This window comes from Periplaneta americana, chromosome 1 (assembly GCF_040183065.1).
Source record: "Periplaneta americana isolate PAMFEO1 chromosome 1, P.americana_PAMFEO1_priV1, whole genome shotgun sequence".
NCBI classification, from domain to species: domain Eukaryota; kingdom Metazoa; phylum Arthropoda; class Insecta; order Blattodea; family Blattidae; genus Periplaneta; species Periplaneta americana.
The window spans coordinates 64402164-64419692 of record NC_091117.1 but is presented as its reverse complement, the minus strand read 5'-3'; the positions used below and the strand labels follow the sequence as shown (position 1 = coordinate 64419692).

Sequence of the window (17529 nt, the reverse complement as noted above, 5' to 3'; positions counted from 1 at the left end):
AGGGTGACCAGATTCACATCGATAGAAAAGAGGACACAATGTTAATATTACAAAAATAATTATGATACAACTTAATAATAATAATGCTTTTACAGTTAGCTACATATGAAAGTCAAGGATACTATTTATTAAAGAGGACAGAAAATATCTCCCTATTTAGATTTAGGCTTAGGCCTATAGTTTATTTAAAATTATGGCAGTATCTATTTTATTACAGTATACTTAGGCCTATGATGAAACTTAATAATATAAAATGATTTTACAGTTAATTACATATGAAAGTCAAGGGAATTATAATTATTATCAGAATACTTAAAAAGAACGCAAAAGATGTGAATTTAATATTACTTTGTAAGCAAAGAGAGTTATAATCGTTGGCAAAGAGTATATTCTGTCGATGCTGCTGCCACCTAGAGGAAAATTACTTGAAAAAGGCGTCAAATCAGATAATTTCAAATATCAGGCATACAAGTTACGAAAAGGAGGACATTTCTTGATTTTTTTTTAAATCCGCCCAGACCCCGGACAGAGGCCTAAAAAGGAGGACATGTCCGGACAAAAGAGGACGTCTGGTCACCCTAAGTAAGCCTATTGTTTGCTGGTTTATGGACGTTAAGATTAAAAGCAATAAATCATACATCACGAGTGAATGATATCATGAACTTGACTCCACTGAGACTTGCTGAAAATCGTCAGTCTCTGTAGTTATGGAAAATTGAACTGTACGGTATGGTTCGCCACAATTTAGAACAGCGTATATTTATTTAAAACAGTTACGTGAAACATAAAATATATAAAAATTGTAGAAAGGAAGTTTCAAATAACGGAAAGATCATTGAATACAATAAGAGACTTGTTCGGTGATAGCACAGATTCACAGACGTTTGGATAACTTACCTCAGTTCATTAAATGCAAAAGATCGAATACACTGCTTCATATTTAATAAGCCTTCCCTCTGTGTAATAAGAGTTGGTTCGTCGTAGTGTGCGATGTATTTGAAGGGAAATTTTATTAACTGCTGCATCCTACCTGAATAATTCAATTACCTGGACTGTAGCAGTACACACTTAGGTAGAGAATGTCTGCTTTCAGCTGCAAATTTAAACTTCCTGCTGTCTGTAAGTCACTTCTCCGTAGCATTAACTGGATTCTGACGTCGTAAAACTATTACCTGTGTTGACTTCGTTAGCTTAAATAATGAGATGAATATTAGATTTTGCACTCATATTGTAGATACGTCTTTAGACATAACAGCCGCGGTGTACGCAACGGCAAAGGCAGGCAGTTTTAATGTTGTGTGGCAATCACAGCCACGGCTTCAAACCTAGTCTATTACATGTCTGTTGTAAACATGTAGTAGTAAGTGGAGTCTCGGAATCGTGTTAACCTTAACATGAAGGAAAGTCCACTGTGTGTTCGTTTACTCTGAGATAAAAGGCCCAAATACAGAACCTGGATAAACCGAATTGGATGGATGGATGGATGGGTTCGTTGATGGATAAATTGATGGATTGATAGATGGATTGATGGTATGGTAAATTGATGGGCTCTTTGATGGATATATTGATGCATTTGTTGATGCATAAATTTATGGGTTCATTCATGGAGTCGGTTTCGGTAGCGTAGTTGGTATAGCGCTGGCCTTCTATGCTCGAGGTTGCTCGATCACGGCCCAGGTCGATGGCAGTTAAGTGTGTTTAATTGCGACAGACTCATGTCAGTAGATTTACTGGCATGTAAAAGAACTCCTGCGGGATAAAAATTCCGACACACCGGCGACGCTGATATAACCTCTGCAGTTGCGAGCGTCGTTAAATAAACCATAATTTTTTTTTCATTCCTGGATAGATCGATATGTTCGTTGATGGATATATTTATGGAATGGTGGCTTGATTAATTGGTTCGTTCATGGATAGATTGATGCGTTCTTTACTTTCACAAGTTGATGAGTTCGTTGATGGATAGATTAATGGAGTGATGGATTGATACATAGATTGATGGAATGATGGATTGATAGATAGATTGATGGAATGGTAGATTGATGAGTCTATTGATGGATAGACTGGTGCGTTCTTTGATGGCTAAATTGGTGGGTTCATTCATGGATAGATTTATGTGTTCGTTGATGGATACATTTATGGAATGATGGCTAGATGGCGTTCTTTGATCGATCATGGATAGATGTTGCGTTCTTTGATCGATGAATTGATGGATAGATGTATGAGTTCGTTCATGGATACACTGATGGAATGATGGCTTCGTTGATGGGTAGCTTGATGGATTCGTTGAGGGATAGATTGATGGGTTCGTTGATAGAGAGATTGATGGATTCGTTGATGAATATATTGATGGATTGATAGATAGATTGATGAGGTCGTTGATGAATAGATTGATGGGCTCTTGATGGATAGATTCATGGGTTCGTTGAAGGATATATTCATGGGTTCGTTCATGGATAAATTGATGGGTTCATTGATGAATAGATTGATGGGTTCCTTGATAAATAAATTGATGGTTCGTGGATGCGTGTCGTAAATCAATGACGTAGGTCTCCCATCTCTACTTTCCTCCTGAAGTAAACTATACTACGGGTTTTGTCGTTCTTTAAAATTTCTCTGTAGACCGTTTTTGAAATATCGATCGGATTCAACGGTTAACAGGATAATCGCGAGATCAGAGAGGATGGTTGGATAGATAGATGGGTGGGTGGATGGATGGATGAATGTGTGTAAACCGAGGAATTTTAAGATTTTAATTGCTTCACAATAAATTATAATTATTTCTCGTGGATTGGTTGGGAAATTTGAAAATTTGGTAAAGATGTGTTTGGCTCCAGTCTATTTAAAAATGTTTTGTGAAAGCACTGAATATACTATTCACACCATCGTTATTATACACTGATTCCCAGGCAGCATTCATATTATACAGCTGATTCCTTTCATAGCTTCCACCATTTTCCAAAAATTTCTGTGATGTTCACTCTCGTATAATTTATAGGTATGTATGGAATCTCTGAATTCTTATGTTATTTATTTCATTGTTTTCAGGAGTGAAGAGCCTGCCCTCACAAATATGGATATTTCCACTGGACACATGGTGCTGGTGAGTAGCTATCAGTATACATTATTTATTATTATTATTATTATTATTATTATTATTATTATTATTATTATTATTATTATTATTGTGTGTAAACATTAGAAATCTCTATATAGGCCTAAATAAAAATTATTATTATTATTATTATTATTATTATTATTATTATTATTATTATTATTATTATTATTATTATTATTATTATACATTTATTGAAATGAATGTAATTGCAAAATTGAAACTCTATTAATAATGCACATACTATACATTACCAAAATCATGCTTCTTTTATTTTATTCAAACTATAGAAGTGCTGTAATCAGTACTATGAAATTTTATAATAGTTAAAGAAGAATAAAGAAACATATCATCATTATAATACAAAATGTATCATATTTTATTGGTATTTAAATTAACAAACATTTGAAAGCTAGTACTCCAATAATTCTATTCAGTGCGACAAATGTGTTTGTTTTTTAAGCCTGCAAATTCTTTTTATATCTGGTTTCATGGCGAAAATTGTTGTCTCATTCCTATTTCTGCATTTAGACTTTTTCAGTAGGCCTATTTTGATTTGATGAATACATACATGATATAATTTTCGTGATTGCTTTTCCAGTCATACATGGAGGATCACCTGAAGAATAAGGATCGTCTGGAACAGGAATGGGTCGCATTGTGTGCTTACGAGGCAGAACCATGCGCCACTACAATAGCTCAAAAGGTATGGAAAATTTGTAAACAGATAAAAATGTTCAGTTTGATATAGAGAGGCACTCTACACAGAAAAGTAAAAACCGGATGGAATATACTTTTCTTTCTTTAATCAGGTGCAGATTGAGTTCAATTTAGGTTAAAAAGGAAAGTAAAACATTCTTCAAACTTTTTTAAAATTTATTGTATCAAGTTACATTTTAGTTCAGCAAAATACAGATAAAATATAGACATGAAACATGCAGTATTGAGGTTGTTTCCCAATACACGTCCTCATAACTATTTAAGGCGCATTTCTAAGATAAAAAGGCTATGTCTCTTCTATTTTAACCTTAGTTCATGTCTTGGCGGTGAAATTCGTGCAAAAATGTGATTTAGACAGGATTGGAATGATTAATAAAAGAACGGAAATCCTTTTGTAGTGTGTGATAAGAAAGGGCCATGGAATTTTCAAGGAATTGATTATCTCTATGAAATGCAGCATTGTAGATGAACCACGATGCTTCAGCGATAAGTTTAAGCAGCTGTTTTTCATTGTCTTACTTTCATAATGTGTGAAGTGACTGCAGAACCCTATATTCCACAAGTATAAGTCCAAATTCGTCTTATAATCGAGAAGTATGTAACTCTCTTGTAATGCAGAGGAAGTGGTAAAGTTCCTTGGATTAGAAATTTTATCTGTTTAATTTTACTTCTTCGTTTCTGAATTAAGTGACTGATGTGTTTATTCCATGTTAATCGGGAATCTAAGATCAGCCTAAATGTTTTACTGATTGAGTTAAGATATGATTTCTTAGGGATATTGCTTATATTCATATTGTGGATGAAAATTTACTATTTTGGATTTTATGGGCTTTACCTTCATTCTCGATTACCTTGTCCAGTCACTTACCAGGCCCACATAGTCAAGCATTTTAACTTTTCTTGCCTTTGAAGTGCCTAAAATAGTTAGTCTAGTTTTGTCCCTATATTAAGCACTCTAATTTTGTTGAAGCCTTCAATATATTTTACTTTTTCATGTCATTAAAGATACAAAAAATACAGAATTACTACAACAAAAATAGACACTTTCAATGTTTTACATATACAAAACTATTAACGTTATCAGAAATCAGTTTGCACTGCTTTATAATTCAATTCTTCCAGTTTACTTAGGGAATTCACAGATATACAATATAATATGCTTCTTGTGTCGAAAGCCACACATCAAGGCAATAGTTTAGTTCACCCAGTATAACATATTACATCGACACTTGCCATAACTCTTGTGATGCGTTGTTTCAATTCATCTAAATCATTAGGAAGTGGGAGAACGTAAATCTTGTCCTTCACAAATCCCCAAAGAAAAAAATCGCACCTTCGTGGTCATCGTGTGAGAGCGCAGTTGTCTGTTGCATGGCCAATCCAGCACTGTGGAAGTGTTTCGTCCAGATAATTTCTAATTACTGACTCCCGGTGCCAATGAGGTAGTTCTCCATCCTGTTGGAAGATGAAGTTCCTCCTGTCAGTAGTTCCTCAGCCTAACAGGGCAATATGCATGTCGATTTAATTTCTTTTGGTTTAATTTTATTAAGATTATGGATTTGATGAATGAACTGAAGCGGATACCGGAGTAGGAGCTGCCATGGCAGCAGGAAGTCATGAAGAAATTATTATACCATTTATAGTATGCGTTGAAACAATTAGAAACATAATCCGACCCGGGACACTGGCAGTACGATTAGCTGCAAATATAATTGCTGGACATTTACGTATTAATAATTATAGCAAGAGAATCTATTTTTCGTTATAATAATTATTGTCGAAATTTTTTTTGTTCGTTGTTATTATTATTTTAACAATTATACTTCGGTATAATCTGAAATATTATATAAATTATTTTTTTATTTGATTTTATTTTTTATGTTAAAATTAATTAAGATAGCCATCTTAGTTATTATTCTTGCCCCAGCGTAACAATCAGTGCAGTAGTATCAACAGTGCCTTAAAGAAACTTATAAAGTTCCTTAACCTAACAGTGCAAAATGCATGTCGATATGACACTATACAGCATGTCTCATAAGGAATGTAAAATACTTCAGGATAATGTAATTTGGATTACCTATATCGATTTAGCCTTATATACCTATGTCCAAAGTCTAACGGTTGAGGAGAAATAAATTAAAGGGAGAAATACTGCGGTTCCGTGTATTACACTTGATGTATTACACTAGATCTTTTTCACACGGCAGCATCTGAGCACCGTAACGCCTGCGCAACACACACAACTGAATACACGTTCACTTGACATTTAATTAGTGTCTTGGCTTAGTAAATATGCAAACATGCTTCTGTTTGTGAATTTTGTGAATGGCAATGCATTGGCTACTTTTGGGGGAATACAGACGAAGTTTTCCCAATCGAAGGGTTCGATCTACCTGAGTGTTTCCCCGTATTTACCGGATGTTATCTGGAACTGGCAAGCTGCCAAGTGTTTCACTGAGATTAGAAAGAGAACCAATATCGGCATCTGATTTGAATTTACAATTTATGGAATCCATAAGAAAGGCGACCTCTGTAATTTCTCTTTGTAATTATTTTATTTTCTTCCTGAGTTTATACTTAATTATGAAATAAACATTCTGGAACAACAAAAGATGCAGCATATTCAATAACGTATCATATCACAATCTTCTAAAACATGTAGATATTTCTATAATGCCTCTCTCCATTTAAATACTACACATTGAATGTATCCAAGTTTAATCCATGCAAATTGACATATTATTTTATACATCTGCAGACCAGAGAGAGAGATTTTGAGTTTCTAGTGTAGAAATTTTTTTGAAATCTTAATTCTTTGGTCGGAATTCGAAGACTGACATTGCTTAAGAAGGATTCACAATCAATATCACCCTTAAGACCTTACAAAAAAAAATTATTAAGATCTTGACGTCTGGCAAATAGACTGCAACAATTAAAATATTTGCAGTTAATCTCATAACTATTATAACAAGAATTAGATAAAAATCTAAAAGAACACAAGGACATAAGTTTTCTTTGAATATTTTCCAATTTAACAGAGTCAGTGAATTCCAGAAAACAGATTCATATTCTAGCTTGGATCTAACCGATGTATAGTACCAGTATAAAATTTATAGACACATAGGAGTAGGGAAAGAATAAGTTATAGACCTAATTAAACCAAGCATTCTTATTGAATGATTATTAATAATAATAATAATAATAATAATAATAATAATAATAATGAAATTCAACATGCTAATGTTGTAGCTCGCATCCCATAAGGTTCTCCCATTATTCTTCTATCCTTTTGAAGATAGAGACTCATACAAACTGTCATTGTTGGCAGGCGGAGAACATGAAAAAGAATCGCTACCCAGAAGTTCTACCATACGATCATGCCCGAGTTGTGCTCAACGACCTTGCCAACATCTCAGGCTCTGACTACATCAATGCGTCCACAATAGTGAGTATCAACCGAACATAGTTCAGAAAAAAATTGTGACTGTAGTACTGGAGACATCGCAAAACATTTCACACATCTGCAGTGGACGTGATCACACAACTTCACAAGAAATTATACTAAATTCCTCCCATTGTTCTTCTTCCTTCTCGTCTTCTTCCGCTCCGTACAATTTTGTCTTTCTTCTTCATTGCCATCGCAACCGTTTTCACCATTATTACTACCAGTATTTTCATCAGCACAACTACCATCTTCACCAGCAAAACCATTATCACAATCACCATTACCATCACCAAAACCAACTTCACCACTATCACTATCATTACAATCTATAAAACATCACTATCATCAGCAAAACCATTATCACTACCACTATCATAACCATCCTTCATTCATAGCTTTCTGTCCAAGGGCAGCTCTATCACTACAAATCCAGCATTCTCCGATCTTTCCTATTTTCTGCCTTCCTCTAAGTCTCCGCATTGGAACCATATTGTCTATCAGATGATATCTTCTTCTGCCTCCAATTCTTCTCCCGTTCACAACATTTCTTCCAGTGCATCCTTCAGTAGGCAGTTTCTTCTCAGCCAGTGACTAGCAAAACTACTATCATCACAACCACTATTACTAACATCAGCAAAATCATCACCAACACTATCACTATCATCAACAAAACCATTATCACCACCACTGTCACTACTATAAACAAAACTATTATCAGTACCTAACACTATCACAAACATCAACAAAATAGTTATCACTCTCACTATTGCAACCATTAGAACAATATCACCACCACTAAAACTACCAACGAAATCATTATCACCATCTCCACTAGCATCAGCTACAGGCGTCATCAGGCAGTAGCGCGCTTGCCTGCTGATCCGGAGTTGCGCTCGGGCGTGGATTCGATTCCCTCTTGGGCTGATTACCTGGTTGGATTTTCCCGAGGTTCTCCCAACCGTAAGGCGAATATCAGGTAATCTATGGCGAATCGTCGACCTCATCTCGCTAAATATCATCTCGCTATCACAATTCTATAGACGCTAAATAACTCAGTAGTTGATACAGCATCGCTAAATAACCAAGTACAAAATCATTAGCATCAGCACAACCATTATCACTACCATCAACGAAAACAATATCACTACCATCAGCAAAATCATTATTATTACCATCAGCAAAACCATTGTAATTAGGCCTACCATCAGTAAAACCATTTTCATTACCTTCAGTAAAACCATTATCACTACCCATACCTTCAGCAAAACTGTTATCATTACCATCAGTAAAACCATTGTCATTACATCAGCAAAATCATTGTCATTGCTTTTAGTAAAACCAGTATCACTATTATCAACAAAATTATTATCACTATCATAAGCAAAACCAATATCATTAACTTCAGTAAAAAGCATTATCACTCTCATCAATAAAACTGTTATCACTACCATCATCAAAATCATTATCATTGTCATCAACCAATCATTTTCACTACCATCAACAAAATCATTATCACTACTATCAGCAAAACTATTATTACCACCACTATTATCATTACCATCAACAAAACCATTATCACTACCATCAGCAAAACCATAATCATTACCATCAGTAAAACCATTATCACTACCGACAGCAAAATCATTATCATTACCTTCAGCAAAACCATTATCACTGTCGTCAATAAAACTACCTATTATTACCATCTACAAAATCATTATCCCTGTCATCAAAAAACCATTATCACTACCATTAGCAAAACCATTATTACTGCTATTATCACTATATTAACAACACCATTATTTTCACTGTCTCTATCACTACAATCAACAAAATCATTACCGCCACTATGACTGCATTAATAAAACCATTGTCACCACCATGAGCGAAACTATTATTATCATCACTATTATCATTATCATCAACAAAACCATTATCGCCACCACTGACATCAAAACCATTATCGCCACCAAAACTATTATCAGTACCAATATCATCACTCTCTTCTTTTGCTGTTGCTGAATAATCTATTCAGATCAAAATGATTGTCATAATCGATTAATAGAATGTGTTTTCCTTTTCTATCCTGCTACAAGTTTTGTGTGTTCAATGTTGAGCAGACGGATCATGACCCTCGTAATCCGGCCTACATCGCAACTCAAGGTCCACTACCTCACACTGCCCCCGACTTCTGGCAGATGGTATGGGAGCAGGGCAGCGTGGTGATGGTGATGCTCACACGCCTCACTGAAAATGGGACAGCCATGTGTCACCGCTACTGGCCTGAGGAAGGATCCGAGCTCTACCACATTTACGAGGTGAGAAGTTGGTCCAATCTGTAAGACAGTGATTTTAGCTATGATGTAAAAATCTTAAAACCGTGATCCATAGGTCATCATCCATAGGTGATCATCAAATAAAGTACATATTAATTCAATTACATATTAATTCGGTTATTCTTACTTTGTACTGTGCAAGGTGGACTCAATTTCAGCGAGGATATACCAATTTAAGTACCGGTATTGAAACATTTGTAAAATTCAGTATTTTTTTCTCAGCAGTAAAAAAATATGTAAAGGTATCCCCGTCACATGCCATGAAGGCACTTGGGGGGCATGGAGGTAGAGCTCCATGCTTTCCATGACCTCGGCACTAGAATGAGGTGGTGTGGTCGGCACCACGCTCTGACCGCCTTTTACCCCCGGGAAAGACCCGGTACTCAATTTTATAGGAGGCTGAGTGAACCTCGGGGCCGTTCTGAAAGTTTGGCAACGAGAAAAAATCCCGTCACCACCCGGGATCGAACCGCGGACCTTCCAGTTCGTAGTCAGCTGCTCTACCAACTGAGCTACCTGGCCGCCAAAATCTTAAAAATGTCATATGCTCAATATACGCGACTTCTGCAATAATTGTATGCTATTTTCATATTTAGTAAAACTATTACCATTACGAATACATGGAACAAATATATCTACATAGGTGTATGGGCAAACTCTCAGTTCTTTTTACATGTCCTATAAGTGCTCGATATGAACTTCTTTTGTTACGCTGCAAACATCAACCATATTGATGACAGCAGTGTCTGCGTTGATAAGGACCCACAGCTCTGACAGATATTCCGGTAATGTGGGGTACAAACACAAAGTCATTTGCATACCCCCCACAGGTAAAAGTTGTTGTTGTTATCTAATGCCGGGTTTTGGCAACGAAGACATTAGTGTTCTTGCTCTCCAATATTTCTCTGTGGTGGATCCATCAGGTAGAGCAGTAGTGTCAGAGTTGTAAGCTCCGAAACCGGCTGTGGTGCTAGAGACGTCCAGTCGGAGCGTGAACTTGTTTATGTCTGTGGAAGCACCGGAGCTGGCAACGAGTTATAGTGGAGCGCTCCGCTCCGTTTAGGCTGTGTCTGACAATGCGGAGGTAGAACTTCACAGGTTTGTAGATGATCTTCAGTTATTTCTTCTTCTTTGTTGCATAGAGGGCAACCACAGGTAAAAGTTGCATAATGTTAAGTCAGGGGAACATGGAGGCTAGAACAATAACTGATTGTCGTCGTTCTCTGCACGACCAATCCGTCTGTTTGATAATATGTCCGGACATCACTGTAGAAGTGAGGTGGAACGCCATTTTGTTGATAGATGAAATTAGCACTATCACACTCCAGATGTGACATCAGCCATTGTTCTAACACAGTGGTGACCAACTTGTGCTGTTTGTGTAAGAGCACTCTTCGCAGCACACAAGCAACATACGAGAGCAGATCGTCTCAATCCTTGTAATGCCAACATTGCTCCTTTTTTTTGTTAAGGCACACATGCTTCGTAAGAGCAGCTATTTTGGTTCGCCACTGTTCTGACCTGTCCAGATAAGAATTCCCTGACACAATAGGTTCACAAAAAAGAAAGGGCCATACGTCTGGTGGGTCTTTATTCGAAAATGACTCTCCACAGTTACAATACAACAGATCCGGTGGAATAAAATTCCAACACGCAGAAAGTTCGCTCAGTGCCGGTCGATATTTCTACAAACTCAAGTCCTCTGACGCCATTAGGAGAACTACGCCATGCTGGAAGTTGCAAATGAAACTTTGAGAGATGTTCTGTTATATGATTTATTGCCATTGTTGTGTCATTCATAGTACGCCTACAAAAATTCTCCAAATCAGAACATTCATTTAGATACACGTTATATTTTGTTGATTCTAGTTCACGTTAACACTTTGTTTAAAAAACTTAAAATTGTATTAATCGACGTGTTAAAAGTATTAAAATTTAAAATAAACAGACGGATCGTTTCGACGCCGGTGCTGCGTCATCTTCAGTGTCCTACGAACTACTGTTATTCCTGCTGATCTTGAATTCTGCCATTTGCATTCGTCAGTTGTAGGGGTGGGGGTGTGTTGTTCTTATGTTCAAACCATCCCATACAACATAAACATTCAGCTTTCCGTACAAAGACACACAGATTAATTAACATACCATTGAACAATGACAACTACACTGAAGAACTAAACGCAATAAAATATATAGCACAAGACAACGGATATAACCCTAACATGATAGACACACTAATAAAAAAGGCAAAACAAAAACAGAACTAACCAACACAAACACCACGTGAGAATAAATACATAGCATTAACATATCACAATACCAATACATACAAAATCACAACTTCATTCAAAAAACTAAAATACAAGATAGCATGTAAAACAAATAACACAAGACAGAAATATCTAAATAATCACATCAAACATACAAATAAATATAATTCAACTGGCGTTTACAAATTAAAGTACAATAGCTGCCGACATTTTTACATAGGACAGACAGGAAGATCCTTTCAAACAAGATATAATGAATACGTTAAAGCTATAACCAAACCCTACAACACATCAAATTACGCAGAACATATTATCAACAATAATCACAACTACAATTATATAGAAACAGATATGGAGATTCTACACATCACACCAAAAAGTCCACAGTTAAACATGTTAGAACAATACGGAATATACAAACATACAATAACACACCCACAACATATACTTAATACACAATTACAGTCCAATACCCACGTTATTCGATATCATAATACAAAACACACAAACAACCACCCCTACCATAGGAGCAACACACCCCTACAACTGGCGACTGCAAATGGCAGAATTCTAGATCAGCAGGAAAAACAGTGGTTCGTAGGACACTGAAAATGACGCAGCACCGGTGTCGAAGCGGGTCGTCTGTCTTAGGTACATAACCTATTTTAAATTTGAACACTTTTAACATGTCGACTAATACAATTTTAAGTTTTATGTTTTGTGTAAATCTTTCTTTGTTCCACGTCTAAAAGTTATAATACTGATGTAAGGTCTATGGAATACAATAAATCAAATAAAATTAATCATTTTTAGTGAATTCTGATACGTGTCATAATTATTGTTCAATGACCGATCTTAATGTAATATATTTGTATGTGCAGGTACACCTTGTAAGTGAACACATCTGGTGTGACGATTACCTGGTGCGCAGCTTCTACCTGAAGAACCTCAAGACGGGTGAAACTCGAACAGTGACACAGTTCCATTTCCTCTCCTGGCCTGATGCTGGTGTGCCACTGTCTACCAAAGCGCTGCTAGAATTCCGCAGGTCACTACATTATTAATGATTCAATAAAATATAATATACAAGCTGTCAGTTTTAAGCCGTTCGTTTTTTGTTTAGGCAACCCAAATATCAGTTCAGACATGTGGGAGGTATTTAATGGTTTCGCAGGCGGAATGAGAGCTGTGTATAACATCCACTGACATAGTCACGTGAATGTTACGAATTTTAGTTTTTGTGTTTGACGTTAAACTTGTACAGTCAATCTGTTACGTTAATTATTTATTTTCTCTCGGCTTTCCAACATTTCTCATAATCGCGTTTTTCATTGGATAGTGTTTTATCGATATGGAGGGTAGCTGCGAAAATATTGAATAAACAGACACGGACAGCCGATAAGCGGCGGTTCCTCCAGCTTGGGTATTGGGCGAAGGACTAACAACCAATCACCGTAAAAAAAAGTTTGTTGCGAGATTCCAATATAAGCCTCGGAATTAGACTGATTCTTTGGCGCGACCACAGCAAAGGAATAAGGTAATATCAGATTTGGTACTTAGAATGTCACGAGTCTTTATAAAACATAAGTAGCAAAAGAACTAGCTAGATATATAACAGACTTTGTGGGAGTACAGGAGGTTAGGTTAGATGGGAATGGCATATCGCCAATAGGAGATTACTTGTTGTACTTCGGGGAAGGAAACAATTATCACCAATTAAGAACAAGTAAGAATCAGCAGTAAAAAGGTAGAATTTATCAGTGACAGGTTATCGTATTTAGTAGGCCTACTTAAGGGTAGATGGTGCGATATCATAGTTACAAATGCTCACTCCCCTACAGAAGAGAAAGACGACCATATAAAGGATAGCTTCTATGAGGAATTGGAACGCACTTTTGATCAGTTATCTAGGTATCACTTGGAAATTTTATTGAGGGATTTCAATGCTAAAGTAGGACGGGAGGATATTTTTAACCCGACTATTTGGAAAAGAGAAAACTAGTAATGATAATGAAGTTAGGCTAGTCAACTTTGCCACATCAAAAAATTTAATTGTCAAAAGTATAACTTTCCCCCATAAAGATATACATAAATATACTTGGACTTCTCCAGACGGTTTGGCACACAACCAAATAGATCACATTTTTATAGATAAACGAAGACATACTAGTATACCGGTAATAAACATTCGATTCTTCAGGTGAGCAAACTGTGATTCTGACCATTATTTGGTAATTGGAGAATTAAAAGAAAGACTATCAGTAGCCAAGCGAGTAGAGCAACAAGTTAATATTAGGAGATTCAAATTATGCTCCAGACATTTTAAAGAACATGTTTTTAGGAATAAAATGTTATAGAAATTTTGAATTTATCTTAAAAAATGGCTGAGATATATTCATTTTAGTTAATTACTGTATCCTGTATTTTATTTTTCAAAATCTAATCTCGAATTTGTTGTTGCAATGATATTTCTACATATAAAAAATTTAAATTCCGCATCAATCAGGAAAAAAAAATTCAAATTTCGCAACCCTCTCCTATTATGAAAATTGGTATTCACACGCTAAAGTTCTTGTTTCATGATTCTCTGAACGCTGAGGTTTTAGACATGCATATTTCTTTTGGAGATTTCTGTGGAGTATGTTCTAATCTTTCGCCTATTTCATCTAGTTTTTTCTCTAACCTGAACTTCAGGAAATACTGTTGTAAATTGTCTTCGTACTCTTCCACAATCACACCACTGAAAGTAAGTCTTATATCTATACGGTGAATTCGACTGCAAGTTTAAGGTCATTGTTTTTCACTTCGGAGATCGACATCTTTAAATCATCTCAACTAGCTAGATTACATAACACATTAAGCGAGTGCTGTGGTACTATTGGTTGCCATCAGGTACCTGTATAGAATGTGAGAGAATGCTCTCTAGCAGGACCGTTTCGTAATTTTTTTTACTTGGTTATTTAATGACGCTGTATCATTTGCGGAGTTATTTAGCGTCGATGAAATTGATAATAGCGAGATGGTGTTTGGCGAGATGAGGCCGGGGATTCGCCATAACTTACTTGACATTCGCTTTACGGTTGGGGAAAACCTCGGGAAAAACCCAACCAAGTAATCAGCCCAAGCGGGAATCGAACCCGCGCCCGAGAGCAACTCCAGATCGGTAGGCATGCGCCTTAGCCGACTGAGCTACGCAGGTGGCCCGTTTCGTAAATTTATGCCCATAATAGAACCCTTTCCCTGAATGAGAAGTAAGTTCTTACACACATAGGGTGCTATTCACAGACATTTCGCTAGCCCGCGCTACAAGCGTGCTAAACTAGCCCCGGCTATCGACTGGTTACTTATATGGGATTCATATCATATCATATCCCTAACACTGGTTTATGAATACGAAAAACGTTAGTTCGCTGATCATCCACCGGAAGCCCCGCTAAGAATGTCTATGAATACAGCCCAAAGAATTTATATTTTATACTACTTTATATAGTGAATTTCTACAAATGTTACTGGTAGTTGATTTCCTCACTAAATGTAAATATATTTGAAGTTCAAATGTACATTTTGAACACATTGTCCCCAACTTTTGTAATTAGAATCTACTCATTTAGAAATGTAATAATTGTCTCTGTGTCTTCTCTACAAGTAAGTTAAAATTTACTATTGCAATGCCTATGCTTTGAATGGTATTTCTGTAACTATAAGGTTTGTCAGTTGAAGGGTTAAATATGCTATGATCTTTGTTTGTGCAACATCGGCTTCAATAGACAAAACTTGGTGATGGCTGACGAATAATTATAAATAATGTATTATAGAAATTGCTTCACAGTAATGGATGTATTGTAAGGGCAGTACACATAAAGCCCCTTTAAATATGTACCTACCACATCATATTTGACATGGGGCACAGTACATGGGCCCACAGTCCAAATTGACATTGTACCCTCACAATACACCCATTTTCAGCTTTGGCTTCTGCTTTATACTCATCATATTGCCTATGTAATTATATAAAATCTAAATAATTCTTTGAGCAGTACAATTTCAAATTTTGAATTAAAGTATATCTTTATTGAATATTTTTTAATGTTTCTATTTTACTAAATTGGTAATGAGTACCATAACATTAATAATTCGATTTTAATAGTAATTCGATATGTTATAGCCTACTGAAAAGGCATGTTGCAAACTTACATCTCACTGATATTTACAGCTTTACGTTTTAATGCAAGCAAATATTTTTATTTTTTATTTTTTATTTATTATTAATAGTTCACAAAGATATTACATACACTAAATAATTTTATTTAATTTATACACAATTCATAATTTCAAAAAATACAATTAATGCAAGCAAATATTTATACTTTTCCTTTCTGACTCTTAAGACAGATGTATGTTTAATATAATACAAATATGGATTCTCTTATATTAAATGTGGAATTTCCTACTTGTCTGTCTATCTATTCTTATTAAAATGATGCAATCGTTACTAATTTTCTAACTCAAATACTTAAGCTAGAAGAGGAAATTCGACTTTATTTCGTAAAATAATTATTATTATTTTTAGCATTTCCTACTAAATTATTTACATTTTGTTTTGTGCAGTATCCACAACAGACATACCGTACCATACCAATTTTCATAGTATTCATTAGCTATAAAGCTCCAATATTGCTCAAAGAATTATGATGAAAATATGCTTTCATTTTATGCTTAACACCACAACAAATGCTATATTGTTATTAATTTTACTTAGATTACATGTATGTAAAGACCATGCTCTTGTAAGTAAGACTAATAAGAAATTTGTTATACTTAAGAGGTTAGGTACAGCTTACAGCAGTAAAAGTTTGGAAATATTCAATTTTTTTTTTCCTCCATTACTATATCTTGCATAATAATGAAAGTTAGTATGTGTAAAGCACTGTCCTTCTCCTATACGAAAAAAAGTCCCCCCCCCCCCTCAAAATTCAGTTCCTGTACAGTGATGAAGCATTTTCCACATAACTCAAAAGCTATCCAACATTCTGTGATGAAATGTTTTGTGTGTATTTATGCATGTCATATCTACAATATGATGCAAGATAACTTCTCTATCTTTGATACAATGTCTGATAAAAAATAAAGTCATTTAAAAAAATGGTCAAATATCAGTACGGTATTTTCTTCTAACACAAAATTAAAAAAAATAGCATTTATTAAGGAATATAGTTGAAAGAGCTTGATATTGTAAACATGAGTTTCAGCAATAAAATAGAAGAGAGAGAATATGAAAAAGTTAACAAATTTATGAGCTATGATGGAAACTCTTCATCACTGCACCGTAAACTGCCACCATTTTTAATTTTGAAAAAATGTATATAAATAATTTTCTTAATCGTAAAAATATTTTTTTCATATAGGCTAGCAGAAGAACAGTGTTTTACACCTACCAATTTCCATTATTATACAAGGTAACAGTACAATAATGGAGGAAAAAAATGTTGAATATTTCCAAAACTTTTAGTGCTGTAAGCTGTACCTAACCTCTTAACCTGTTATTAGCCTATGTTAGGGACAACATTCGGACAATACACAGTTACTTGAAATCTAATACAAAGATATCTGTGATTATCTGTACTATTTCTTACAAAATGAATTAAA

General features: G+C 35.3%; 1 protein-coding gene across 2 annotated transcripts in view; it reads left to right on the top strand.

Annotated features, from left to right (window-relative positions):
- The window catches only part of IA-2 (tyrosine phosphatase IA-2), an 842823-nt gene that overhangs the window by 805716 nt on the left and 19578 nt on the right, over nt 1-17529 (top strand). Inside the window, exons 17-21 of one of the 2 annotated variants that reach the window (XM_069821417.1) lie at nt 3049-3103; nt 3717-3821; nt 7164-7280; nt 9401-9598; nt 12765-12931. In XM_069821417.1, coding sequence (XP_069677518.1) covers nt 3049-3103; nt 3717-3821; nt 7164-7280; nt 9401-9598; nt 12765-12931 — 642 coding nt within the window. Of the gene's footprint in view, nt 1-3048; nt 3104-3716; nt 3822-7163; nt 7281-9397; nt 9599-12764; nt 12932-17529 lie in introns of both variants that reach the window. The other variant, XM_069821408.1, reaches the window with a different exon arrangement.